The following is a 25,085-nucleotide window of genomic DNA, read 5'->3' on the forward strand; positions in this document are numbered from 1 at the left end:
ATGTAGATCCTTCCCACCATCCTCCGGTGCATTGGTGAACAGTGTGAGATTGCACTGCTGTCATACTTCAATCCCTCCTACTCAAAGTTGCACTTTAAAAAAAACTCTGCTTCTCTCATGTCCGATTACTGTGTCCCACTGCCAAAAATCGAGCACATTTCAAAGCCTCATTATGAATCTCCTAACTCATGTAGGATAGTTCAAAGAGGCGGAGAGATTTTAACGAGCTAGTTTTTGTCAGGTAAGTCTCACATGGAACTGCCAGTGCCCTGCCTTTCCGAGTGAACAGCCTGTTGAACAAGGTAGCTCAGTGGGTCACAGAGATCATTGTGTAACATGTTAGTTCAACTCCTGTTGATCGGTGAGTTAATGCGTCTGCATCACAGGTATGTGATTAAGATGTAGGAAACATTCAATTGTAACAGAGCAGACAGCTTTTGACTTCTCAAAAAGGACTACTAAATGTTCAGTGATTCAGAAAACACACATTTCATCATGGATGCTATACCTGTGATGGCTCAGAACACACCTCATCAGGACTGCTACACCTGTAATGCCTCAGAAGTAGAACACACATCTCATCTGGGCTGCTATACTTGTAATGGCTGAGAACAGACATTTCATCAGGACTGCTATACTTGTAATGGTTCAGAAGAAGCACATCCCATGAGGGCTGCTAATGTTTTAATGGCTCACACCACATACATCTCATCAAGGCTTCTACCTTTGTTTGGCTCTGAACAAGCACATCCCATGAGGGCTGCTATACTTGCTCAAAACACACCTCTCATCTGGGCTCTTATACTTGTAATGTCATATAGTGCTGGTAAAACATCAGCATTCAAGCAAATGCTGCATCTGGTAAGACACACCTTTAACTCCCAGCCTAATGGCCAAAAGAAGGTTTGCACACATCTAAAAAGGAGCACACAATGGGAAAGCTACATTAGATTTGTAAATGGAGAAGGCCTTTTAGATTTTTTAATATTTATTTGTACTAGACAAAAAGCAGAGGAAGAGCAACTCTGAACCTAAGCAATACAGGAGAACACAGTGGCAGGTCTGGGAGAACGGAGAATGGATTAGACAATCCAAAACAGGAATTCAGGCAACAGGAAGAGAGACCAATGTTATATTACGAGAACTTATATAGCGCACGGCCACCCGAGCGCATCATGGCGCATCATGGCGCGAGAGAGAGACAGACAAAAGAGCCAACAGGCCATCAGCAGCGGTAATCTAAAACACACGTTTTTAAGGCTTTCCTGAAAGCCAGATGGTTTGGCAGTTTTTTTACTGCCGGCGGGAGTTCATTCCATAACTGTGCCGCAGCTACAGAGAAAGCCCGGTCACTAATACGTAAGCGACGGAAAGGGGGAATGCAGAGTAGACCTGCTGACACTGATCGCAAGGAGCGATTAGCGAGGTAGCAGTAAATTTAGAGCGAAGGTATTTTGCCCCCTGATCATGCAGAGCCTGATGGACAATGCAGAGCGCCTTAAATCCAATGTGCCGAGACACCAGGAGCCATTGCACGGAACACAAAACTGGAGACATATGGGCCCCATAGGATGACCCTGTTGCAACACTAGCTGCGAGATTTTGCAGGCATTGCAGTCGCTGGACCAGGCCCTTAGGCTGCGCCAGGCAGAGAACATTGCAATAGTCCAATCGGCTCAACACCATAGCTGCAACAACCAGAGGACGCAATGGGGCCGGTATCATGTGGAGCATCTTTTTCAATATTTTGATATGGAGATGGCCAGTCTGGCATACAGCCAGATACTTGGACATCCATGGAGAGAGAGAAGACGACAGGATCAACCTTAGCTGTAGGAACAGGAAAAGACCAAGAGAAGAGGGCCAGAAGGAGGAGATCCAAAGTGAAGGGTCAGGAGGGGAACCCACCACCCGCCCCTCTCTCTTGTCCCCATTAGACTTCAGCCAATTGTGGCTCATCCACCTGTTCCCCCCCCTCCCCACCCCCACGGCAGTCAGGTACCGATGAAGGCACAACAACACCTCAGCCCAATTGTCGTCGGCATAAGAATAGCACCTGATGCCGAAGGAGCGGATGAGACGCACCAATAACCAGATGTAAATATTGAAGAGAATGGGGGACAAAGCAGAGTCCAGTGGCCCTCCGCAGCGAAGGTGGTAGGAACCAGATGAAACAGGTGGGAGAGAAAGATAATGAGTGCTCTCTGCCAGGAAAGAAGAAAACCAGGTCAGCCTGGTCATGTCTTCCTGGACACTTTCTGTACCCCTGCTAGGCCGAAAAACCTGACTGGGCTGGGTTAAGAACAGCAGATGACTCAAGAAAAGAGGACAGAAGAGGAGAGACCAACGATTCCAGGAGTTTCATGAGAAAGGGCAAAAGAGATAGGATGGAAATTAGACGGAAGAGAAGTGTCCAGTGAAGGCTTTTTCAAAAGAGGGATCACCGTTGGCGGCCTTTTATTCTGGGGGAATATACCCAGACTTGCAGGAGATGTTAATAGCCATAGTGATCTCTCTCAGTAGGTCGGGAGAGATCTCCTTCATAACTCCCAATGGCACCACATCAGATGTAGCACTAGACTTAATCTGTTGAATGGCATTCAATACCAATTCCTTCGAGAAGAGAGGGAAGGAAGACTAGCCGGCAGCGCAGCTAGGCCAGTATAATCAGGAAGCAAGATCTCTGTGGTAGATGTTATTACAGCTAAAGAAGAGTTAGCTGAAATGTTAGCTCAAATAGTCTCCATTTTCTTAATAAAAAACTGAGACGAGTCACAGAGTTCCTGAGTAGGCCTAACACTGGGGGCACACTTAATTGAGGAAGACAGGGATTTAACTGCTGCAAAGAGGGCTTTACGCTGACACAAGGAGGATTTTATTTTCTGAGACAGATAGGATTTTATTTGCAGCTAAAATAGCTGCTGAATAGGCTGCTGAGCAAGCCTTATACTGAGTTTTAAGAATAGGGTCGTAGGCAATGCAGCATTTCAGTTTGGCCTGTCTAAGTTTCAGTCGGGCGGATTTCAACTGTTCCGAGAACAACGGCTCAGAAGGAAGCCCATGTGGTTAAATGAGCCGTAGTGGAGCCACATCATCGGCTACTACTTGGAGAGCATGAGCAAGGAGCAAAAGAGTAGTGGCAGTAGCCACCCTGCACTTCCCTTTGACAGGTGATACAAAGCCCTGTAAATTGGCCGAACGCCAACAGGGCTGCCAGACTCTGCCAGGAGGAATCTTAGACTGTGCTCGCACTGGTTCAAGCGAGCAGGTCAGCCAGTAGTGATCTGTCCATAGTATAGGCTCCGCAGATTTAAAAAGGTTTTATTCGCTAGTACCACGTCGAATGTGTTCCCCAGCTTATGGGTGGGTCGTACAAGATCTTGCTGGAGATCAAGATCTGACAGGCTATCAAAGAATAAATCGAGGGTAGGGGCCCTAGGGTAGTTGAATTTCAGATTCAAATCACGCAGCACAACCAAATGTGTGTATTTAATTTGGAGATAAGCTACAAAATCCACTAAAGGTTCAAGAAAGCCTGCATGGGAACCTGGGGGAACGATACATAATCGTACATGGCACGTGAAAACAGGGGAGAGCACACATCTTAGTAGCATGGCCTCCATAGTCGAAGAGTGAGGGCAGCACAGCAGATTGACCAAAAATTCTGATTTAAAGATCGCAGCAACACCGCCTCCATACTGAGGTGCGGGCCGATCGAAATGAATGACCTTGTAGCCATCAGGGATATCCTGAACAAGGGCCGGAGCCGAGCCCCTCCTGTAGCCACGTCTCAGTGAGGCACAACAGAGCGGGCGGCAGTCAGCTAAAAGAAAATAGATATCCACTGCATGCACAGGCAGTGATTGGGTATTTAGCAGCACATGTGGTAGAGCAATAGTGTTGGGAGCCCCTTGAGACCCCTGTTGCATACATGCTACTATATCTTTAGCTGGACCGTCTGTCCATCCAGAAGGAAATGACGTGGATAAGGGAGCCAACAACAGGAGCTTCCGTCTAGAATAGTATGAAGGCCCACCGACCACGTCGGTCCAACGGACGGGCACAGACAGGCTTGCTTTATGCGCGCCCACTGCGCCCGTCCGCTGCGTGGGCAGCCAGTACAGCACATAAGATGCCGGTGGGGAGAGGGGAACGAGGCGAAGACTGCCTCCTCACAGAGAAAGAAAGAGGACTGACTGCACAGCGGCGTCGTAAGTGATACGAAACCCTTCATGCCAAAAAGTATCAATTATCTACACAACAATATGAGCATTAAGAGCATTCAGTAATACGTCGCACAGATTAAAATAAAAGATTAAGCGCTCAGTGGCTTTAAAATGGCAGTTCTATTTAGGAACAGCCTCACCTCTGAACTTGCGTGGGCGGCCAATACAGCACATATGATGCCGGTGGGGAGAGGTAAACGAGGCGAAGACTGCCTCCTCACAGAGAAAGAAAGAGGACTGACCGCACCGCGGCATCCTAAGTGATAAACACTTTGTGACAAAAAGTATCAATAACCAACACAACAATATGAGAAAAACGTTGCTACATACCAATAAGCGACATAAGAGAGCAACAAAGAAAGTGAGAAGGGACAGAGGTAAATAATAAGACAAAGACACACACACAATAGGAGTGAGGGATTGAATCGGAGCAAAAGAGACTTATATAGACAGTAAAATCAGAAAAAACAACAGCAGATGGGAGAGCAGGAAATAGAAAATTCAGACTAGAGAAAGGGAGGCCAAAAACATTAGAGGCAGTGAAAGAAATATAATCAAAAGGAGCAGCAACCACAACCAAGGAAATGAAAAAACATATATAGCCAGAGTAATGACCTGAACGAGGAAGAGGATTTATATCAACCGCTACACAAGATATAGGAGGGGAAACAGCAATAAGGGAATGCACAGGAGGTTGGGGGGGCAGAGTGACAAAGCAACAGACCGCAAAACATAGCATAGCAACACTCAAGGGTAAGAGGCAGAGCATCAGAAAGTGAGAGGCTGTGGAAACTGAGTAGCAAAGAGAGTTTTAAAGCAAAAACAGAGTGTCTGCCGAGCAGGTAGTGCCAGGCATTAACAGTAGGCTCAAGAGACAGAAGTGATACTGGTAGAACGAGGGACTTGATTTATGATTTAACTAGTTGGCATCTGTCGTAGTTCTTAACAGACCTTTAGTGTCCAAGTATAATTAAGATGAATCTGGGAGTACTAGTTTCTTTTGCACTGTTTTCGAACACAGATTTGATTTGACAAATTGGATAGTTGTCAGACACTTTTTACTCTCTTGCGAAGGAGAAAACTAACTTTTACTCTCTTGAAAATGGATTTATTCTAATTTTTAAAATTTGGAGTAAAATACTCACACCAAAACACAATCCGGAGCACTGTCCAAAGCAGAAACCAGGTGAGAATTTGTGTAATCTGCTCTGAATCTGACAGACCAGACGCCCCTCCGGAAAGGCACACAGTGGCTGCGGCAAACAAGGAGGAGGGCAGTAAAGCAGGGTAGAGAAAGCAGAGAGGTGGGGAGAGCACAGAGAAGCAAGCCCCAAGGCGGGGAGAGCACAGAGAAGCAAACCCCAAGGCGGGGAGAGCACAGAGAAGCAAACCCCAAGGCGGGGAGAGCACAGAGAAGCAAACCCCAAGGCGGGGAGAGCACAGAGAAACCCCAATGCGGGGAGAGCACAGAGAAACCCCAAGGTGGGGAGAACATCAAGGAGTCCCATCTTGGAGAGAGAACATGAGACAAAGAAAAGTCCCGGAGTGAGATTGACATAAAAATCCACAGAGTGGGAAATGAGAGTGGGAGGCGCCCCAGAGTGAGGAGACAACCAAGAAGCCCCAGAGTGGGGAAGGAGGAAAAGGAAAACCCCAGGATGGAGACGGAAAGGAGAGGAACCCAAGAGTGGATAAAGACTGAAAGGACCCAGACAGGAGGTTGAGAAGAAACAGCAAAGATGAAGGGGGAAAGACTGAGAAAACCAATTTGAGAGGGGAAGAGACTGAATGATGTACAAACTGCCTGATTGGGACTGTGCACATAGGCAAACGTGCAAATGGTAGAGACACAAGAGTGCATGGTTGAAACCAAACACTGCCTCTTTGTTTTACCTTATGCAACGGCCCAAAGTATGTATTGGATATGTTGGTGTTTTTCTTTTCAAAGGTAGGGTGAAAAACTAGGTTAGAATAGAATTCTGGACCGAACACTTTATGTAAGACAACCTGACAGGTACCTTTTACTCATTTCTTTTAAACAGGGCTTACAGTTTTAGGGAAATGTTAGGCCTCTTTTCAGTTGAATGAGGAAGAATTCAAAGAACATGCTCCTTGTCAGTCTCCTGGTTCTGATCTACCACAGGGCCCGGACCAGCCAAAGGCTTTGTCTCAGGAATTGTGTTTGTCTGGTACCTGGACATGGCGGAGCACTTTTTGTGCTCCATTTTCTTAGCATCTTTCATTGTGTGCTCCTTGACCAGGCCTGCAGTGGCAGGGACGTGAGGGTTTTACCCTTCCAGCATTAGGACCCTTGTGACTGGTCCTGGTAATAGGAGCGATGGAAGTCTCAGGTCGGGCCATGGGTGGTGCGAAAGTAACTCTGCCCCCCCTCAGAACAAGGTCCAGTGACAGGCCAAGCGGCACTCGGTAGAAGCCCTCACAGACTTGGAGCCACATCAGTCAGTCTAGGAGAATCCAAAGAACCTCTCCCGCATGAGGTGGTCCCAGGGAAGTAGAAGCCATGCCAGGGCACTTGTTAAAAGAACAAGTTACTTACCAACTGTAACGTTCTTCCGACTGAATGTTCCTCCCACGTACTCCTCATCTTATGATAAATCGTTATCCTTCCAGCTTTGCTGCTTCAGAATTATTTTTTTCGACAGAAGGCGCTGTGCATGAGGTCTTGGCGTCGATGTCCCTCGACGGGCTCCGTACCTCGTCGACGTCAGCATCAGTATAAATAGCTTGTGCCGTGCTCATTGGCTTCAGTTCTGTTTTTTCGAGGAAATATTGGAGGAACACCCAGGCGTGCCTCATGACGGATACTCTTCGTGAGAGGAAAGTGTAAGAAACGCAAACTGTACTGCGGGGTAGGATTGGGAGGACCGATGAGGAATACGTGGGAGGAACATCCAGTCGAAAGAACGTTACAGTTGGTAAGTAACAAGTTCTTTGAATGGATTATGTCCTCCATCCCATAGCAGTGGCAATTTTGGAGGTGGGAGTACTAGTTACTGTTTTCATGGATGGAATGAAGTACCGTCTTGGCAAATAAACACTCATTGGAGGAGGAAGCATCTAAGCAATAATGCTTGATGAAAGTATGCATCGATGCCCATGTTGCAGCTGAAAAAATATCTCCTGCAGCGACTCCCCTCTTCAGAGCCGCAGAAGTAGCCATCTCCCTAGTGGAATGGGCTCGAAGCCCATCTGGGGGGTCCTTTCCCGCCAATCTGTAGCATTCAATTATAGCCAGAATGATCCAGCGGGATATGGTTAGTTTTGTCACAGATAATCCCAATTTATGTCCTGTATACCCTACAAAGAGTTGGTCATCTTGACGTAATTTTGACATTCTTGGAATGTAAAAACAGACCTTTTGGGGTGCAGTCTATGCAGTCTCTCCTCTTCTTTGCCCAAATGAGGAGGAGGATAGAATGTTGGTAATATGATTTTTTGTGACAAATGGAAGTCAGAAACTACTTTTGGTAAAAAGGAAGGTTTAAGTTTAAGAACTACCTTGTCCTTGTAAAAAGTAGTATATGGAGGTTTACATGAGAGCGCCTGCGGTTCACGAACCCTGCGGGCCGATTTTAACGCCATAAGAAGGACAGTTTTTAATGTTAGAAGCTTCAATGGACAAGAGTGCAGCGGCTCAAATATGTACAAGTTAGAAACTTAAGTACTGGATTTAAATCCCAAGTTGGGACATGAAAAGGAACTGGAGGGTATACATTAGTAAGCACTTTCAGGAATTGAATTCTCAATGGAATTTTGAAGTAAGAAACCTCTTCCGAGGAGCGCTTAAAAATGGATAGTGCAGCCAAATATCCTTTAATTGTTCCGATCTGGAAAGAAAGCACCATTGGAGTGCCACATTGAAAAGGGTCCACATCCTCATCTCTGCACCAGTTACTGAACTTGTTCCAACGACACCGGTACAAGGATTTTGATTCTGGCCAAAAGCAAAATTTCCATTTCGTCATCCGGAAGATCCCAATCCCTGTATCTCAACCTCTCAGAAACCATGCGTGAAGGTTGAGTGTCTTGACCTCTGGATGGAGAACCAGACCTTCCTCTTGCGAGAGAAGATCCTCTCTTTGCGGAAGACGTATTGCAGGGCAGATGGACATGTCCAGAAGGTCCGGGTACCACGTCCTCCTGGCCCAATCCAGGGCAATTGGGATCATGTTTTTCCTGAACTTTCTCAACCTCCCGATTACTTGAGGAATCACAGGGACTGGAGGAAACACGTACAGAAGTGAGAACTTCCACTCCACCACAAACGCGTCTCCTAGAGCTCCTCTGAGGAAATTCCCTTGAGCAGTATTGTTCGCACTTCCGGTTTACCGTGGTTGCTAACAGATCCACTTGAGTGGTTCCCCAAAGGGCGAAGATCTCCAGAAGGACTTCCTGAGCTAGTTCCCAATCGTTAGAGACCGTGCTCTGCCTGCTCAGAGCGTCTGCTGCCATGTTCTGCTCTCCGGCTAGGTGAACTGCCGATAGAGAGATTCCTTCTCGTATTGCCCAGAACCAGAGCTGCATTGCCTCTCTGCACAGTGGTAGTGACCCTACACCTCCTCTCTTGTTGAGGTAGTACACGGCCACCATATTGTCCGTCATTATCAGGACATTCTTTCCCTGTACAGAGGGCAGCAATGCCTTCAGCGCTAGTCTAATTGCCCTCAGCTCCAATAGGTTGATGTGTAGTTTGGACTCCGATGGAGACCAACCACCGCTGATTGCCAGATCGTTGGTGTGGGCTACCCACCCCGTGAGTGAGGTGTCCGTCACTACTGTTATCTCCAGCCATGGTTGCTAAAAAGATTCTCCCTTGAGGATGTTGTTGTTGGAAGCCCACCATATCAGATCCTGAGCAACTGCGCTCGGGACTTGCAAAAGATCCGACATACTCCCCGAGAACTGGGACCACTGAGTTCTGAGGGCCCATTGAAGGGATCTCATTCTCAATCGGGCCTCCGGCACCAGAAAAATGCAGGATGCCATGACGCCGAGCAATCTCAGAAAATTGAAGGCCGGCAGATGCTGGGCATTTAGGAACTTTGTTACCATCTGCAGAATGTGGAGAGCTCTCACCTCGGGAGGCGAGGCTTTGCCCGAGGAAGTATCCAAAACTGCTCTGATAAAATGGAGCTTTTGGGATGGTATCATGTGGGACTTCCTGAAGTTGAGGGAGCCCAGTTTGTGAAGGAAGTGACAGGTAATCGAAAGATGTTCCTGAGCTTGTTCAGGAGAACGTGCTCTGATCAACCAATCGTCCAGGTAGGGGTAGATGTGAATCCCCCCTCTACTGAGACTCGCTGCCACCACCGCCATCAATTTGGTGAAAACCCTTGGGGCAGAGGTCCAACCGAATGGCAGAACTCGAAACTGATAGTGAGAATTGCCAATCGCAAACCTCAGGTACTTTCTGTGCTTGAGATGGACTGGCACATGAAAGTAAGGATGCTGAAGGTCCAATGATACCAACCAGTCTTGGAGTTGGAGAGCCTGAAGGATCTGAGAAAGGGTTACCATCTTGAACTTGTCCTTCCTGAGGAACTTGTTCAAGTTTAAGTCCAAGATGGGTCTCAATCCTCCGTCGTCCTTTGGGATGAGAAAGTATGGGGAGTACCAACCCTTGTTCCTCTCTGCAGGTAGGTTCTATAGCAGAGTTAAAATTTCCTGCAACAGGAGCGGATCTGGAATTTTGACAGAGTTGGTTCCCGGTGGATGGTCCTGAGGCCTTTTTAGGAAGGGGAGACAGTAACCTTGAGCTACTGTTTCCAGTGCCCAAGCATCTGAGGTAATGCCCCGCCATTCCTTCAGATGCTGAGAGATCCTGCCTCCCACTGGGGTTTTGTGTAACAAGGTCTCAGAGCGATTTTGAGGCGGCTGCTGGAGCTTCCGAGGGCAAAGATGCAGTTCCTGAGGTTGGCTTTGCAATCTTCCCTCGTCCACCACAAGTGACATTTCTCTTACCTCTTTGAATAGCCTGTCCTCTTCCTCTACCAAAAGAGGAGTAGTACTGAAAAGGACGACCCCTCCAGGAAGATGAGCCCGATTAGGGTTTCTGAGGCTGTCTCATGGAGGCGCTAAGAGATTTAGCTGCCGCTTTTGAGGTCTGTAGTTTTTCTAGGCTTTCATCAGCCTTACTACCAAACAGTCTCAAGCCATCAAAAGGCATGTTGAGAAGTCTAGCTTGCACATCTGGTGCAAAACCCGGCTTCCTCAACCACGCAAACCTGCTTAGCACAATGCTTGCAGCCATGGATCTGCTGATACTATCAGCAATATCCAGTCCAGACTTGAGACATTCCCCCATTGCCTCCTTTCCGTCTTTGACAATATTCAGGAAGCCTTCCCTTTCCTCGCCTTCCGGAATATGATCAGCTGCCGCCGAAATGCAGTCCCACAGGGTATGGGTGAACCTGGCCAAGATACGGGTGACATTGGTTGACTTAAGAGCCATGCTACCCGAAATAAATACTTTATGGGCCCAAGCATCCAGCTTCTTATCCTCTCTATCCGGGGGGATAGTAGAATATGCAGTCTGCCTTGAGGTAGTTGCAGCTTGAATAACCAGACTTTCTGGAGTGGGATGTCTGTTTAAATATTCAGGATCAGAACTAGACGGTCTATATTTTTTAGGAAAATTACTGTTTACAGCAGCATTATTATCAGGAACTTCCCAATTCTTTTCCACTGTTCTCTGAAGTGCCCTATGGAAGGGGAGAACTGGATCCTTCTGGGGGCCCCGAACAATTATGTAAGTCATATCATCCTGTTCAAAAGTGGGTGAGGCTCTACCCCAACCCATGTACTCCCCCACTCTATTCATTAGACTCCTGTACCCCAAATCTGCATGTTCTGCAGGGTCAGGTTTGGCAAACTCTAGCTCAGGTGACGTATCAATGCCACTAGCAGAGTGAAGGGTGTCACACAGGTCACTCGTTTTCAATTCGGGATCGATAAATTCTTCTGGGACCTCTCTAGTACCATATTGTACTTCAAAAGGAGAAACATCCTCTCCTTCAGAGCCACTTTCTTCAAAAATTGAAGACAGACTTAAAAAAGTCTGATTTTGGTGAAGGAGTAAATCTCCTGTCTTGTTCATGAGGTTTCGTCGAAGGAATCGACGTTACCTTCGATGGTATCGAAGGAATCTTCGAGGACACCGATGAAGTCTTCGACACAGGCGTCGAAGACGCTTTTGGCTTCGATGTCAAAGCTGCCGGCGCCGATGGCGTCGACTAAGTTGTGGATGTTTTCGACGACTTCTATTTTTTATATAGTGTCGGAGAAATACTCTACCTTCGATGAGTCTTCCACGACTTGGCGTCGACTCGAGTTTTTCGAGTTTCGTCCATACTACCGGGTTTTACCACAGTAGTACTTGACTTCCCTATGTCGTCCGATGGAGCGACAGAGGTCCAGCTCTTCTGAGGTTTCTTTGAGGGGGTCGAGGCCGCGTTCTCAAAGACCTCCATCATCTTCCTTCGAAATTCTTCCCATTTTCTAGGGGAATCCGACTTAGTCGGGCATCGTACCAATTCGGTTGATTAATCGGAAGATGACGAAGGAGATCTATGTCTCCTTTACACGCTCTTAGAAGAGAAAGATGAAGAGCGCCTCGATCTATGTCGAGATTGAGATCTCTTAAGAGTGTCTATGACGATCCGATTCTTTTGAATCACTCGATTTTTTATGTCTTTTAGACGAAGCCTTCGAAGCTTTAGAAACTTCCCTCGCCACCGCCAGTTTACCTTTCCTCTCACAAAAGGCCTTCTCCGTCATCGACTGACATGAGGCAGTGTCGCTGGTTCGATGGCTTGAACCGAGGCACCAGAGACAAACACGGTGAGAATCTGTGATCGACATCTTCGATCCGCAGTAGATACACTTTTTAAACCCTGTCTTGGGAGTTGAAGGTGTTGAAGAAGATGACATTTTCAGAAGAAAATTTTGAAGCGTGCCGTTCGAGAGAGAAGCAATCGGAACTTAAGCCAACTGGCACGGCACAAGCTATTTATACTGATGGTGACGTTGATGCGGTACAGAGCCCGTCAAGGGACATAGACGCCAAGACCTTGTGCACAGCGCCCTCTGCCGAAAAAATTATTCTGAAGCAGCGAAGCTGGAAAGATAACTATTTATCATAAGATGAGGAATACGTAGGAGGACACAATCCATTTGAAAAGTACATTTACTTCGACAGTGGGTAAAGATTAACGGCAAAGTGATTGAACAAAATGCTTCACACAACTAAGAACGTTTAAGTTACATACCTGTAAGTTGTTCTCCAGCATGGGTCTGGCTTGGATTCACACGCTCATGAATATTCCCTGTCATCACGCTGGGAATCTTCGGTAAAAGAAAAAAAAAAGTCTCACTTTCACTTAAAAACTGTATTTCTCCTCTAAACCAATCACTGTCCTCTGGGTCATACTTCCCCCCCATCCAATGGCATCCTTTCCCTAAACCCCTCCTCTGGCAGCACTTTTCAGATTTGGTAAGCACGTAAAGTGGTAGTATGACCAAGAAGAGCCGCAGAGGGGACAGAGGGAGGGTTCGCATGTGAATCCATGCTAGACCCATGCTGGAGAACAATGGTTACACGTAAATAACTTAAACCTTCTCCAGCATGAGGTCTGGCATGGATTCACATGCTCATGAATAACAAATACATAACAGTACAATATTACATAACCACAGGAGGTGGCAAGGTTCAACAGAAGCAATTAATTCTTACCTCCGGAACAGTCTCACCTCAAGCAAACGGGTTATGTAGCACTGCTTGGCCGACTCTGGTCTCCTCCCTGTAATCCCGGTCGATGCAGTAGAACTTCATGAAGGTGTGCATGGACCTCCATGTAGCAGCCCTGCAGGGTTTTACGTTCTTAAATCTCCAGATTTCTTTTTTCACTGAGTTTTTGCCAAAAACGTTTGGCCAAAAAAATCCACATTTGTTTTATTTGAGGGTGCGGAGGGTCCTCCCCTCCCCCAACCACCCTTCCCTATTTTGTAGTCCCTATACCCCACACCCCCCTCTACCCCTTATATGCCCATACCCACCCACCACCTATATTTTTTTTTTAGGCCGAATATTTTCGGCAGAAAATGCCACAAAAAAAGCCTGCCCATGTAATAACATCTTACCCCCTGCAGATGTCCAGCAGGGGGACACCAGACAGGAACGCTGTTGTCGCAGTGATCGCTCTGGTAGCATGGGCTCTCGGACAGCCGGGCAGCTGTCGGTTCACCAAACGATGACAGTTTGTGATGCAGCCGGAGAGCCACCTTGAAATGGAAGCCATGGACAAGGCCTTCCCATGGTTCACAGGACCAAAGTTCACAAACAGTTGTGAGGTTTTCCGAAAACTCTCTGCACGTGTCACGTAGAACTTCAGGGCACGAGTAACGTCCATCGAATGGCAAAAAAAACAGTTAACAGCAAAGGGTCGTTGAGGTGGAATTCTGACAGAACCGTTAGTATGAAAGAGGGGCTAGTACGCAGTGCCACCCTCGACTTGTGGAAAGTCAGGTATGGTTGCTTGCAGGATAGGGCCAGGATCTCGAGGGACGCTCCTGGCAGAGGTGATGGCCACAAGGAAAGCCATTTTCCACAAGAGGAACTTGATAGGGGCCTAATGCATAGGGGACCCCCATGAGCCTAATCAGAACCATGTTGAGTTCCCACACCGGGGCACAAGCCTTCACCGGTGGAAAAGATCGACAAAGTCCATTGAGAAATTCTTTGATGAGTCGATGGGACTAAAGTGAAATTCTTCCTGGAGACCTTGTTTAAGGGGGGAGAGCCAACAGATGTACCTTGATAGAGGCATGCGCCAGACCGGCCTTGGCCAAGGATAGCAAGTATGCAAGAATCTGCAGGGCTGTGAACCTCAGAGGGGAAATCTTCTGAAATCGGCACCACGTAGCGAAACACTTCCACTTGTGACCGTAGCACTTCCAAGTCGACAACGCCATGGCCTTGGCGAGGACCACCCTGCAGTCCGCAGGCAAATCATATTCTCCAAACTCTAGGCATGCAGGAGCCAAGCCCTTAGGTTCAGCGATCCTGGGTTGTGATGAAGGATTGTGCCTCCTAGAATGAGAAGAACTTGAACTGGTAGTGTTGTTCAATGTACGGCTCCTGACTGGTAACCGGTGGAATCCGCAGACACTTGCGTTGAAACTTCAGTGTGTATTTTTGGGGGAGAACATCCAGCACCCACCAGTCAGTGATCTTTTTCAACTTGCTGACAAACCTAGTCAATTGGCCTCCCACCAGTGTACACGAGTGGGGGCCGACGACGTGGTCGATTCAGACTTGCTTCGGTGCCGGCGTCCTGCCCTCTGGGCGATGGCAAGGCTGTCCTCTGCTACCGTAGGCCTGGGAAAAGCCCCTGTAGGCTTCCTGCTTTCAGGATCTGGAAGGCCGTCGGTACAATGTGGAGAAACCCTTTGAAGACCTGCTCTATTTTCCGCTGGAGGAGCGAAAGGACGAGCGTTGCTGCTTGAGAGTGCCCAGGGAACGGGCCATTTCTGTATCAGTTTTGATGGCCTGAAGGGACTCGACGAACCTTCTGTAAAAAAAGGTTGGGCATGCCCAGCACCTTCGCTTGGACCGCCTGATGGAAATTCGTGGCTTTCATCCAACCTTGGCGATTAAGGCAGACACTGTTCCCCATTTGGCAGAGCCCTGCGTCAGCGACATCCAATGCCACTGTGATGGCGTAATCCGACGCCACTTCCCCTTCCTGGAAGAGAGCGATTGCTTCCATCATCTTATCATCGGAAGGAACTCCAGAAATCGGGCCCAGTTTGTACCACAGCCCCCTGCCATACCTGACCAGGATCAGCAGTGCGTTGGCCCCCTTGATTTTGGACGCTACATTATAAATCACCTTCTTTCCCATAGCGTCCATCCTTTTCCCCTCTCTGTCTGGAAGGACAGAAGACGACAAGGAAGGGTTGGCCGACCATTTCCTCGTGGCTGCCGATACACCAAATCCGGCGATGTCTGCAACCTCTGGAGTCTGACACCCTGTATTTCTTCTCCAGCCTATCAGACTTGGCTGGAGCCGTGCAAGGGCTCTTCATGAGGGCCAGGCCCTCTTGCCAAACATCATCCAGAAAGGGCACCGCCATGATAATTTTCCTCTTGGCCACGTGCCTTTGATACAAGAAGCCCCCCTCCTTGGTTTCCTCGGGCACCAGCTGGAATAGCTCAGCGGCCCTGGTGATCATGGAGTGGAACGATCCCACCTCATCCAGTGGGGACACCCAGTGTGGAGCATCCAAATGTGGCGATTCGCCGTCCATTGCGACCATGTCTTGGTCGTCATCAGTCGTTGCGGCCGTATCCGTACCAGAGTCTGCTGGGGAAGAATGGACCCGATGTGGCGTAGGAGGTTATAATGGGGGCGTCGGATGACTCTTCCGCTTTGTTGGAGGCTGATCAGGGGATCTGGGGGACCACAGGTACTGGAGCCGGAGGCATCCTCCTCTGAATCTCTGACACCTAGTTGTGTCAAGTAGGCAGAATATCCAAGGAAATGTCCCTCAGCTGATAAGGCAGAACAGGAAAACTAGGCCCTGTGCTGTCATCGCCTTCGTCCTCTTTCACGTCCTTGGGGACTGTATGCAAGAACTCCTGATCTTCGTCCGTGGACGAGACCTCCATGGTTTGGGTGACGGCCTGGGAGGGCTGCTTCAGGCCTCCTCGCCCGCCTCCTTTTATCCCCCATGGAGGTCTTGAACCGGGACCTGAGCCAGTTTCACTCCGTCTGGTGTGCCTGCAGACTTTGCCAAAGTCACTGTGGCAGCATTGCGCCTTGGGGGTAGGGACGCTTTGAGCCTTTGGAGCTACCCTCGCAGGATCAGCACCCTTAGCTGTCATGGCAGTAGCAGTCGTCGACAGAGTCACTGACGAGGTCTTAGCCTGTGCCGGTTGAGCTTGCTTGGGCTGTTCAGCCCTCTCCGTCCACAGCTTCTCAGATTTCTCACATAGTTTAGCCGGAGTAGATGACTTCCACTTGAAGAGGAGCTTGACTGTCAGCTGGCAATGAAGGCAGAAGGTGATGCTGATCGCGCCCTATCTGCCTTGGAACGCGCTTCAGCAGCGAACTTCGTGTACTCAGACTTGTGCCTCTTGGCCTTATCTTGGGCCCCCATGGATGAGGTACACTCAAAGGACTTAGAAGAATGCTTCTCGGAGCAGCCGGTCCTGGGCGAGGCATGACCCTGCTCGGAGCACGGGTCAGAGGCCTTGGCGTTAAGCCATGAAGACAGCCTACTATTCCTGTCTGGCAGTGGAACAGCGAGTCAGCAGCCAGACCACGGGAGAGAGCAAGACAGCTGCAGAACAATCCATACACTGATCCAGCAATCCTGGCACCCCATGCAACCCAGTCTCGAACAATGATGACACCAACCGCAAGACTGTGGAAAGTTCCAATCAGGTTTCTAGCAATCTCAAAGTGCTCACCCACAAAGACAAAACACTTACCTGAGAAAGGGTTCGGGAGGGGTCCTGCTGTTAAACCAGCAGCCCACACCCACACACACACACACACACACACACACACACACACACCGGCAGGCCCTGACACGAACTGAGACACTGAAATTGATTCTCTCTGCAACAATGAGCCACCATTGACTAGAGCCAGTGGACCTGCTTACAAGAAAGGGGCAGGGTTTAAAACCCTTTGCATCCCTTTGATCACCTGTAATACCTCCTAGGGAAAGGAAAGCCAGTGGTTTGCAAGGGGAACCAGGTGAGGCAGCGAGCCAACAGAGGGGGAAGGACAAAGATAAAAAAGGATGACAGGAAACAGGAAGGCTTGAATTATTCTGCAGTGGTCCAGGGAGGAGAAGGTGAAGCAACAGAGCAAGGGGAGGAAGGACGGTGTAGAAGGAGCGTGCAAGGCGAGGCACTGGTCAATGGCAGAGTGTAGTACTTTGGTTTGAGTGTGCGTGCACGGTGTGTTAGAGGAACTAGGGAGTGAACGGAAAGGTGCCTAGGAAAGTGAAAGAAGAGTGAAGGATGGAACACGTGTGAGTGGAATGGAGAGGCGAGAGCAGTAGTAGAGAGGGAAGAGTAGCATTGTTGTGGAGGAGGGAAAGAGTACTTAAGGGTAAGATTGAATGGTAGATGCAGGTAGTCGTGAGAGGAACATCAGAGGGGTAGAAGAGGAGAGATGGGGGGGTGAATTAGTACAAAGGAGAATTGGAAGAGGCAAACAAGGAACACAGGCATAGGGCAAGGAATATAAAGGCACAGAAGGAAAGTACAAAGTGAGGCCTGGGTGTCTGGAAGGCACCAATCCTTACATTATTCTGCATTGTTGAACTTAGGTCAGGGACCACCTAAATTGGTCCCGGAGGGTGTCAGAGGAGGAGTTTGCCTTTATGTCATCACAACCAGAAAGACCGCTTTTAGATAGTAGGGTTTCCAATCTCAATTTTCAATCCTGAGAATGAAGGACGCCTGGGATTGGAAGGGAACGTCCCGCACTACACGAGAGGGACAGCCGTTGCAAGGCCCTTAACTATTTTGAAAGTAAAAACCCTTTAAGTGTCTTAGAGAGTTGGTGTGTTTATGAGGTCATCTGTGACACCAGATGAAAGTTTCTTCTGGACCCTAAAGTCCAATGTAATTTCAGGTGAACCTAAAAAAAGCGGCCAATCTCGGGTGCACACCAATCTGAGAGCACAACCTAGCTCAGGGAGATGGAACAAAGCCTCATAAAACACAGAGACCTTGGTCAATCAGTGTGTGTTGGTGGAGAAGGCAGTTGAAGAGTGATGAAGAGCGATACAGGAAGAGTTTAGGTCCGGGCGTCAAGTGTGGAAGAAGGCTATGGAGCTGGGGTAGTTTGTAACGTCAAGGTGTGAAGGTGGTACTTAATGGTGGAACAAAATGTGTGGGCCCCCTGCATGCCACTCTCAGGAACCCATCTCTAAAATTTGGCAACAAAGCATGGGCCACACCACACTCCAGGCCAACCTGGACCACAACACACATGTAATGCACATGCGCTATGCACAGGATTATCACGTGGCTGCAAGGACACACTGTGCCCTGCACTAGATGAAAGTTGTAAGTAGATATTTTAATCAAAATTTAAATCTTTCAACCAACGTAGAAACAAGAGGGCTGTGCTTGGCTCCAGAGTCCTAACAGCCAACTCTTTGCATGGCCAGATAAATTACACACAGTAACGATACCATAAGAAAACATGTTCATGATGGTTCTGGCAGTATAGATCATCCCCAAGTACCAACCTTCACTTGTTGGCATTACCTTTAATTGCAAAAATAAATAAATCTGGCACAGGAACAAAGGATCTTTTTGCTGTTGCACAAATGCTTGCCCAAACCTCACCCCACCATGTAAGAATAATCTTCATGTTGACTGTCATGAATGCAGGTAAAACATGCTATGTTACAGTAAGGCACCATGTGCTTGTTTGTCTACATAAATGCCTCAAACCTCCCCACGTAAGAACACACATCATATTGGCCTGGCCCCTTATTTGAGTAAATAAAAAATGCTACGCCACAAAGAAAATGGTCAGTCTGCCTGCCCCATTGTGCTATAAACCCTCCCGACCCCAAACCATGCCAGTATGTTTCAAATGCAGCAAAAAAATTTAAAACCATTGTACCTGATTTTGAATACTATTCTTCTGAAGATACTGACTCCATGGGTCTGGTATCTGTTCATCAGTTCCACGGTTGTTTGTTCGAGAATTTATTTTAAGCATATAGCAGCCCTGAGATCCATATTTCTGTTTCATTTCTTCATAAATAGAATCGGCTCTGAAAAGAAAACAGGTTTACGGTAAAAAGTCTTTCACAAATGTTAGATATTTTAATAATCAAGGTGTCCAATGATACCAGGGGCAGAGCAAAAGATTATGGCACAGAACAGCAGCATACCGTTTGCACAGCTTCCCTCATGCTTTTTTAGACAAAAGGAGAAAAATTGTGATAGAGCAGGGATATACAACCCGTAGCTCTTTTAATGTTTTGAACTATGGCTCCCATGATCATTCTCCAGTCACTAACCTGGCTAAGGCTGAGTCAAGTTGTAGTCTAAAACTTCTGGACAGTAAAAGGTTGCGGACCCGTGGACTAGACGGTCTAGCCAAGTGGTCAAGAAGGACAAGACATCTGTGGCAAGGCACCCATATTATCAACATACCACGTTTTTTTACTGTTTATTGTTTATTGTTTTCAACCAGTTACACTACAGAAAGAGCAGTGGTTCAGCAAATCCCCATTCTCCCAGCTTTATTTGTCAATCCTTTATCCCATATATACCTTCATAGTATCTATTTGCATTGTCACATTTTCATATTCAAATGTCACTTATTGTATAGTCCCTCCTCATAATCAACATTCAGCATTGCTCCGCCTCCCTCCAACTCTCATGTGTACATTCCATTTCTTCTATCATCTCCTCATCTGGGTTCGGCGTTTCTTTGATACTCAAGGCTGCTTGCAGCTTGCTTTCGGAAACATTATTTCAAGTATCGTGCGCTGTGCGGTGTCGAGTTGTGGCCCTCAACGGCCTCCGTCCTGTCCTCGACATCAACGCTGGAATAAGTAGCATACACAGCGACCATTGCCTCCGTTCTAGTTTTTCGACTGCATGCTTTGCGGGTGTCACAGACATTTCCCACATTGCAAAATAGGAAGGTGTAATATCATGGAAATTTTTGGCAAGTAGGAGGGGATGGATGGGAGGGGCAATGATGAATACATGGAAGGAACATCCAGTCGAAAGAACATTACCAGGGGTAAGTAATTTGTTCTTCGAATGCATTGTGTCCTCCCATGTATTCCTCATCTTTAATATACTCCCAAAGCAGTCAGAATAATGAGGTGTGTGCTGAGAATGTCCTTAATCATTTATACTTAAGTACAGCTTTTCCAAATTTGGCCTCCTTACCTGACAGAGTATGGGCAATAATGTTTACTGAAGGTTTGAAAAGATGACCAAGTAGCCGCTTTGCAGATATCCTGCATGGGTCCCTCTTAAGAGCTGAAGTATTCGCAACTCCGAGAGTAGAATGTACTCTCAATCCATACGGCTAAATAGTAGCATTCTGAAATTCATACTATAATCCATCTTGAAATAGTCTGTTTCATGACCGAGAACCCTAGACTGGCCTGTGAAGCCTACAAACAGCTGGTCATCCTGCATGATTTTTGCCATCCTTGAAATGTAAATTTGTAGAGCCCTTTTGGGGTCTAGACAGTGTAATCTCTCCTTCGAAGGATGACGTGGTGGGTAGAAGGTAGGAAATGCTATTTTCTGTGCTAGATGGAATTCTGATACTACTTTTGGTAAAAATGATGGGCACACCCGAAACACCACCTTGTCTTTGAAAAATGTTGTGAACTGTGGTTTGGCCGACAGTGCTTGCAGTTCATTCAACCTGCGTGCAGATGTTGTCGCAGTCAAGAAGACCGTTTTAAGGGGTAGCATTCTGAGAGGGCAAGAATTCAGGGGTTCAAAGGGCACCGCCCATCAGACATCTTAATACCAGATATAGGTCACACACTGGTACAATAAAAGGAACTGTGGAGGGAAAAAGATTTGTCAATCCCTTAAAAATGGAGTAACAATCAGGATCTTGAAATATGAGCCTTCATCCGGCGAACGTTTAAAAATAGAAAGGGCCGCCAAATATCTTTTTACTGTGGATACTGTACGGGAGGAATGGTATCACAAGTATGACACTGACACAAAAGTTACAAGTTTCAAAACCTTTATTAGATTCTTGGGGTTTGGAAAAACTCCTATGTTGCCCTATAGCTATGATGGGAGTAGTCTCTACCATCAAACAATAAAGGAAACCAAGTCCACGTCAGTCTATGTCAAATCAAAATAGCCTGTATTAACAAAACCTAATGCCTGCCCGATCTCTTATACAAAAAGTGCGTAGATGGGAATGTGTATGCAAAGAAAAGTCAGTGTTATAACAAAGGATCTAGGTGGCTGAGTCAGTTCTCCTCCCCACGTTGGACAGCATGGAGCAATGTGGCTCCCGTAAACAGGATGACACACTGGCTCAGGTTGTCAAAAAAGGCAGTTCAAAACGTGGGTTGAGGCCCGCTTGGCCTTCCACGTTAAAGTCACTTATTTCAGCTTTCCAATAGTTCTTTCAAAGTTCAACAAAGGTTCACGCAGGTCTCCTTCAGTCAGGCTCGGAACTTTCAACCAAAAAGTACCCGATTCAACATAGATCTTCCTCAGCCGGGCTCAGACCTCATAATCACAGCACTTGCAGGGGTTCCCGTCGCCAAGCTTCATTCACATTCTTTATCGGTTCCCTGACCCTAACATATTTCCTGTTTGTCTCCCTCAGTCGGGCTCAGACCGTTCACTGATGTCGAAGACTTTCGAATGTGCAAGGCTTTTACCACAGACCACTGCAGGATATCTTCGACTTTGACTTCAGCTCTCCCTTAATGTTATTTGTCCCAATGTCTCTTGTTATTGTTAGTTCCATACCACAATCAGAGAAGTTCAAAGAAATGTTACTCTTAAAACAATCACCTTTTAACATCCCCTTTCGTCAGGCTTAATCTTGACAATTGCGCATTTCAAAGTTAGTTCAATTTGACGATTTATAACAAGCCATCAAACATTTTGCCAAGACTTTCGAGTGGGCGATTTCCTTTCGCCGGACCACTCCGCTACTCTGTATGACTGGCTTCACAGTGATCGGTAACTTAAAAGTTCATTACTGATTTGATCTCTTTCGCGTCTCATCAGCATGCCAGATAAACTGTTGCGGCTTCAATCTGTCCTTGATACAAAACGGCTTTTCATGTCTTTCGCTAACTAACCGTTTGTGTGCATTCCTTTCTGGTCTTTGCTTCATGAGTCACGGTTGATACCACAGGCTTGGCCTCGACTCCCCAAGTCTGTCGTTCACCCAGGAGGGTCGCTGGCATCCTTGAAAAACAATGCAGGCTTCTTCTTGTCTACGATTTGGCTTTCTCCGAGTCTCCTTAACAGTTTCCCGGAGGCAACAACCTCCTACAGGGAACTTCAGGGTGTCCCTACCCTTCGCTTTGGTCCCTGCTCCAGTAGGTTTGCCTTAGCCCCAGAAGATCTGCTCTTACTTGTGTCTCACCTTGCCCAGAGTGTGTTCCGCCTTTTATCTGTGTGGGGGAGCTAATGGGTATCAGATGTATACGATTATGGTCACGGGCCTGACTTTGCCTGACCTGATTAAAGGACATGGTCCAATGAGATATGCAAGTGTTAGCCTTTTTACTCTCCGTCTCCCTCAGCACAGTATTTATGTAGAAAGGTGTGTGGGGTGGGGGGGAATAGTTGGGATATTGGAGAATACTCAAAAATAAGATGGGGTATACTACGTCTCACCATCGGTTGCCTCACCTCCCCCCCCCTCCCCAAAGACCCCTTACCCAGGTGATCCTGAGGGGAAAGGCGAAGGCGAAGGCGAAGGCGAAGGGGAAGGGGAAGGGGAAGGGGAAGGGGAAGGGGAAGGGGAAGGGGAAGGGGAAGGGGCTTCCTTTTCTTTCTCATAATACTTGGAGCCCAAGTTGGACAAAATGGAGTAGGAAAGACAAGACAGTAGGGATGTTACAAGCAAAAGGATCATAATCCCTTTTCCTACACCAGCTGCAAAATGTGTTCCAACGGCAGCGGTACAAGGATTTTGTCACTGGCCTTCTAGACAAAAAGCAACACCTCCATCACATTTTATGGAAGGTCCCAATCTTTGCATCATACCCTTTCAGAAGCCAGGCGTGAAGATTCAGGCTACTGATTTCTGGATGAAGGCGACACCATCTTGCGAAAGCAATTCCTCTCTTTGTGGAAGACGAATCGGAAGGCAGATGCCATCACTAGAAGATCCGGCAACCAGTCCGCAGCAATTGGGTGGGGCGTGGGGGAGGGGGGGTCGCAGTATTTGGGGAATCATGGATTTCCTGAACTTCCTCAACCTCCTGATGATATGAGGAATGACCGGGACTGGTGGGAACGTGTACAGAAGTAGATATTCCAAGTCCACTATTAAGGCGTCTCCTAGAGCTCCTCTAGAGCAGAATAGGTTGCATTCCTGTTGACACTGGTTTGCGAACAGATCCACCTGAAAGGTTCCCAAAAAGGGCAAAGATCTGCAGAAGAACTTCCTGAGCCAACTACCTCTTGTGAGAGATCGTGCTCAGAGTGTCCACAGCTGTGTTTTCTCCTCTGGCTAGATAAACCACCAGAAGAGAGATTCCTTCTTGTAGCGCCCAGAGCTGCTGTGCTTTGCACAGAGGTATTGACCCTACAGCTGTCATGATTCCTGTCCCTCATGTCCCCAGCCCTCCAAGATGTCAGGCTGGAGCCAGGCCAGGATCACCTACATGGCCCTCAAGGGCCTCTCCATCCCTCCAAAGACCCACTTGGAGTCAGACTTGGCGCTTGTGGCACCAGACTCACTCACTCCCATAGGATAACATTGGGGATTGGACCTGTAGTGCATTGATGGGGACAAGATGGATGCCCCCACATATATTACGGTTCCCAGAACTGCATATGCAGTTGTTATGGAGAATTCTCTTATAAGGCTAATTTCCCAAACCTAGTGAGTCCCCCAGCAGCTTTGCTGGATTTTTGGGGTTTGTTTTTTTCTCCTGCTAAGAGTGAGACTCTTTTCCTCCCACTCTTAGGCATGATTTGAGGTATGTCTGACTTTTTGTGTGCTTATGGGCTATGGGGTCTTTTTACTCCATCTGTTTTAGTGTATGTGTTACACAGCACCCTCAGTGCAGTAACACAGGGGTGTCATAGTGACCCCAAAACAGACTCCATACCCTGGGACTGACTACTGTCTCCCAGGGCATGTAAAACCACCATTGACTTTACTAGTCCCAAATTGTGAACGGAACCAGTACAAACCATCATATTGTGGAAGTACTGGAAGGGGTTTAATAAGTTTGCCCCGGGTCTGTTTCCAAGGGGGCACTGTCCAGTCCCCCCTTGACGAGTTTCAGTGGTTACCACGCAGAATATTCCACCAGAATATTTCCTATGGGATTTTACCATTGATTTTAAACGCACCACTTTTTGGTGCAATGTTAAAGATTAACATTGCACCATTTTATATTAAATAAACCGCCGGTTTATTTAATATAAAATCACCTGTGTTTCAGGCCCAGTCTACAGTCGAGTAGACTCCAGGGAAGGGTTCGAGGTCGTAAGAGGTCAGAACAGGCTGAGTGACGTCCCCGTGGATACCAGGTGAGCGTTACACACCTTCTCTCTTGTTGAAGTAATGCATGGCCACCATATTGTCCATCATCATGAGGATATTTTTCCCCTGTACCAAGGGCAGGAAGGCCATCAGCGGTAGTCTGATTGCCCTCAGTTCTTACAGCTTAATGTGGAGTCTGGATTCCGATGGAGACCAGTGTCCACTGATTGAAAAGTCTTTCATGTGGGCTCCCCACAAGGGAGGCGTCCGTCACAATTTTCATCTCCAGCCATGGTTGCCAAAATGGTTCTCCTCATTATATTTTCTCTCGGCAGGCCCACCACAGGAGATCCTGGGCGACCTTGTTCTGGTCCGTTATTTTGCTGGAGAATTGAGACCACATGGATCTGAGAGCCCACTGAAGGGATCTCATTCTAAGACGGGCTTCTGGTACCAGAAAAATGCAGGGTGCCATGAGGCCGAGCAACCTTAGAAAGTCGAAGGCCCAAAGATGTTTGCCACTCTGGAATTTTTTGACCATCTGCAAGAGATGTTGAGCCCTCAACTCGGGTGGCGAGGTTTTTCCCTAGGCTGAATCCAGAACTGCTCCAATAAA

At 47.5% G+C, this 25,085-nt stretch overlaps 1 protein-coding gene across 4 annotated transcripts in view; it reads right to left on the bottom strand.

The window, feature by feature from the left end:
* The window catches only part of TRAPPC8 (trafficking protein particle complex subunit 8), a 2,435,788-nt gene that overhangs the window by 1,929,430 nt on the left and 481,273 nt on the right, over positions 1 to 25,085 (bottom strand). For all 4 annotated transcript variants that reach the window (XM_069620968.1, XM_069620966.1, XM_069620965.1 and 1 more), the window contains one exon: positions 18,905 to 19,058. In XM_069620968.1, the coding sequence (XP_069477069.1) occupies positions 18,905 to 19,058 (154 nt within the window). The remainder of the gene's footprint in view (positions 1 to 18,904; positions 19,059 to 25,085) is intronic.

This window comes from Ambystoma mexicanum, chromosome 5q (genome assembly GCF_040938575.1).
Source record: "Ambystoma mexicanum isolate Mex_15411 chromosome 5q, UKY_AmexF1_1, whole genome shotgun sequence".
Taxonomy (NCBI): domain Eukaryota; kingdom Metazoa; phylum Chordata; class Amphibia; order Caudata; family Ambystomatidae; genus Ambystoma; species Ambystoma mexicanum.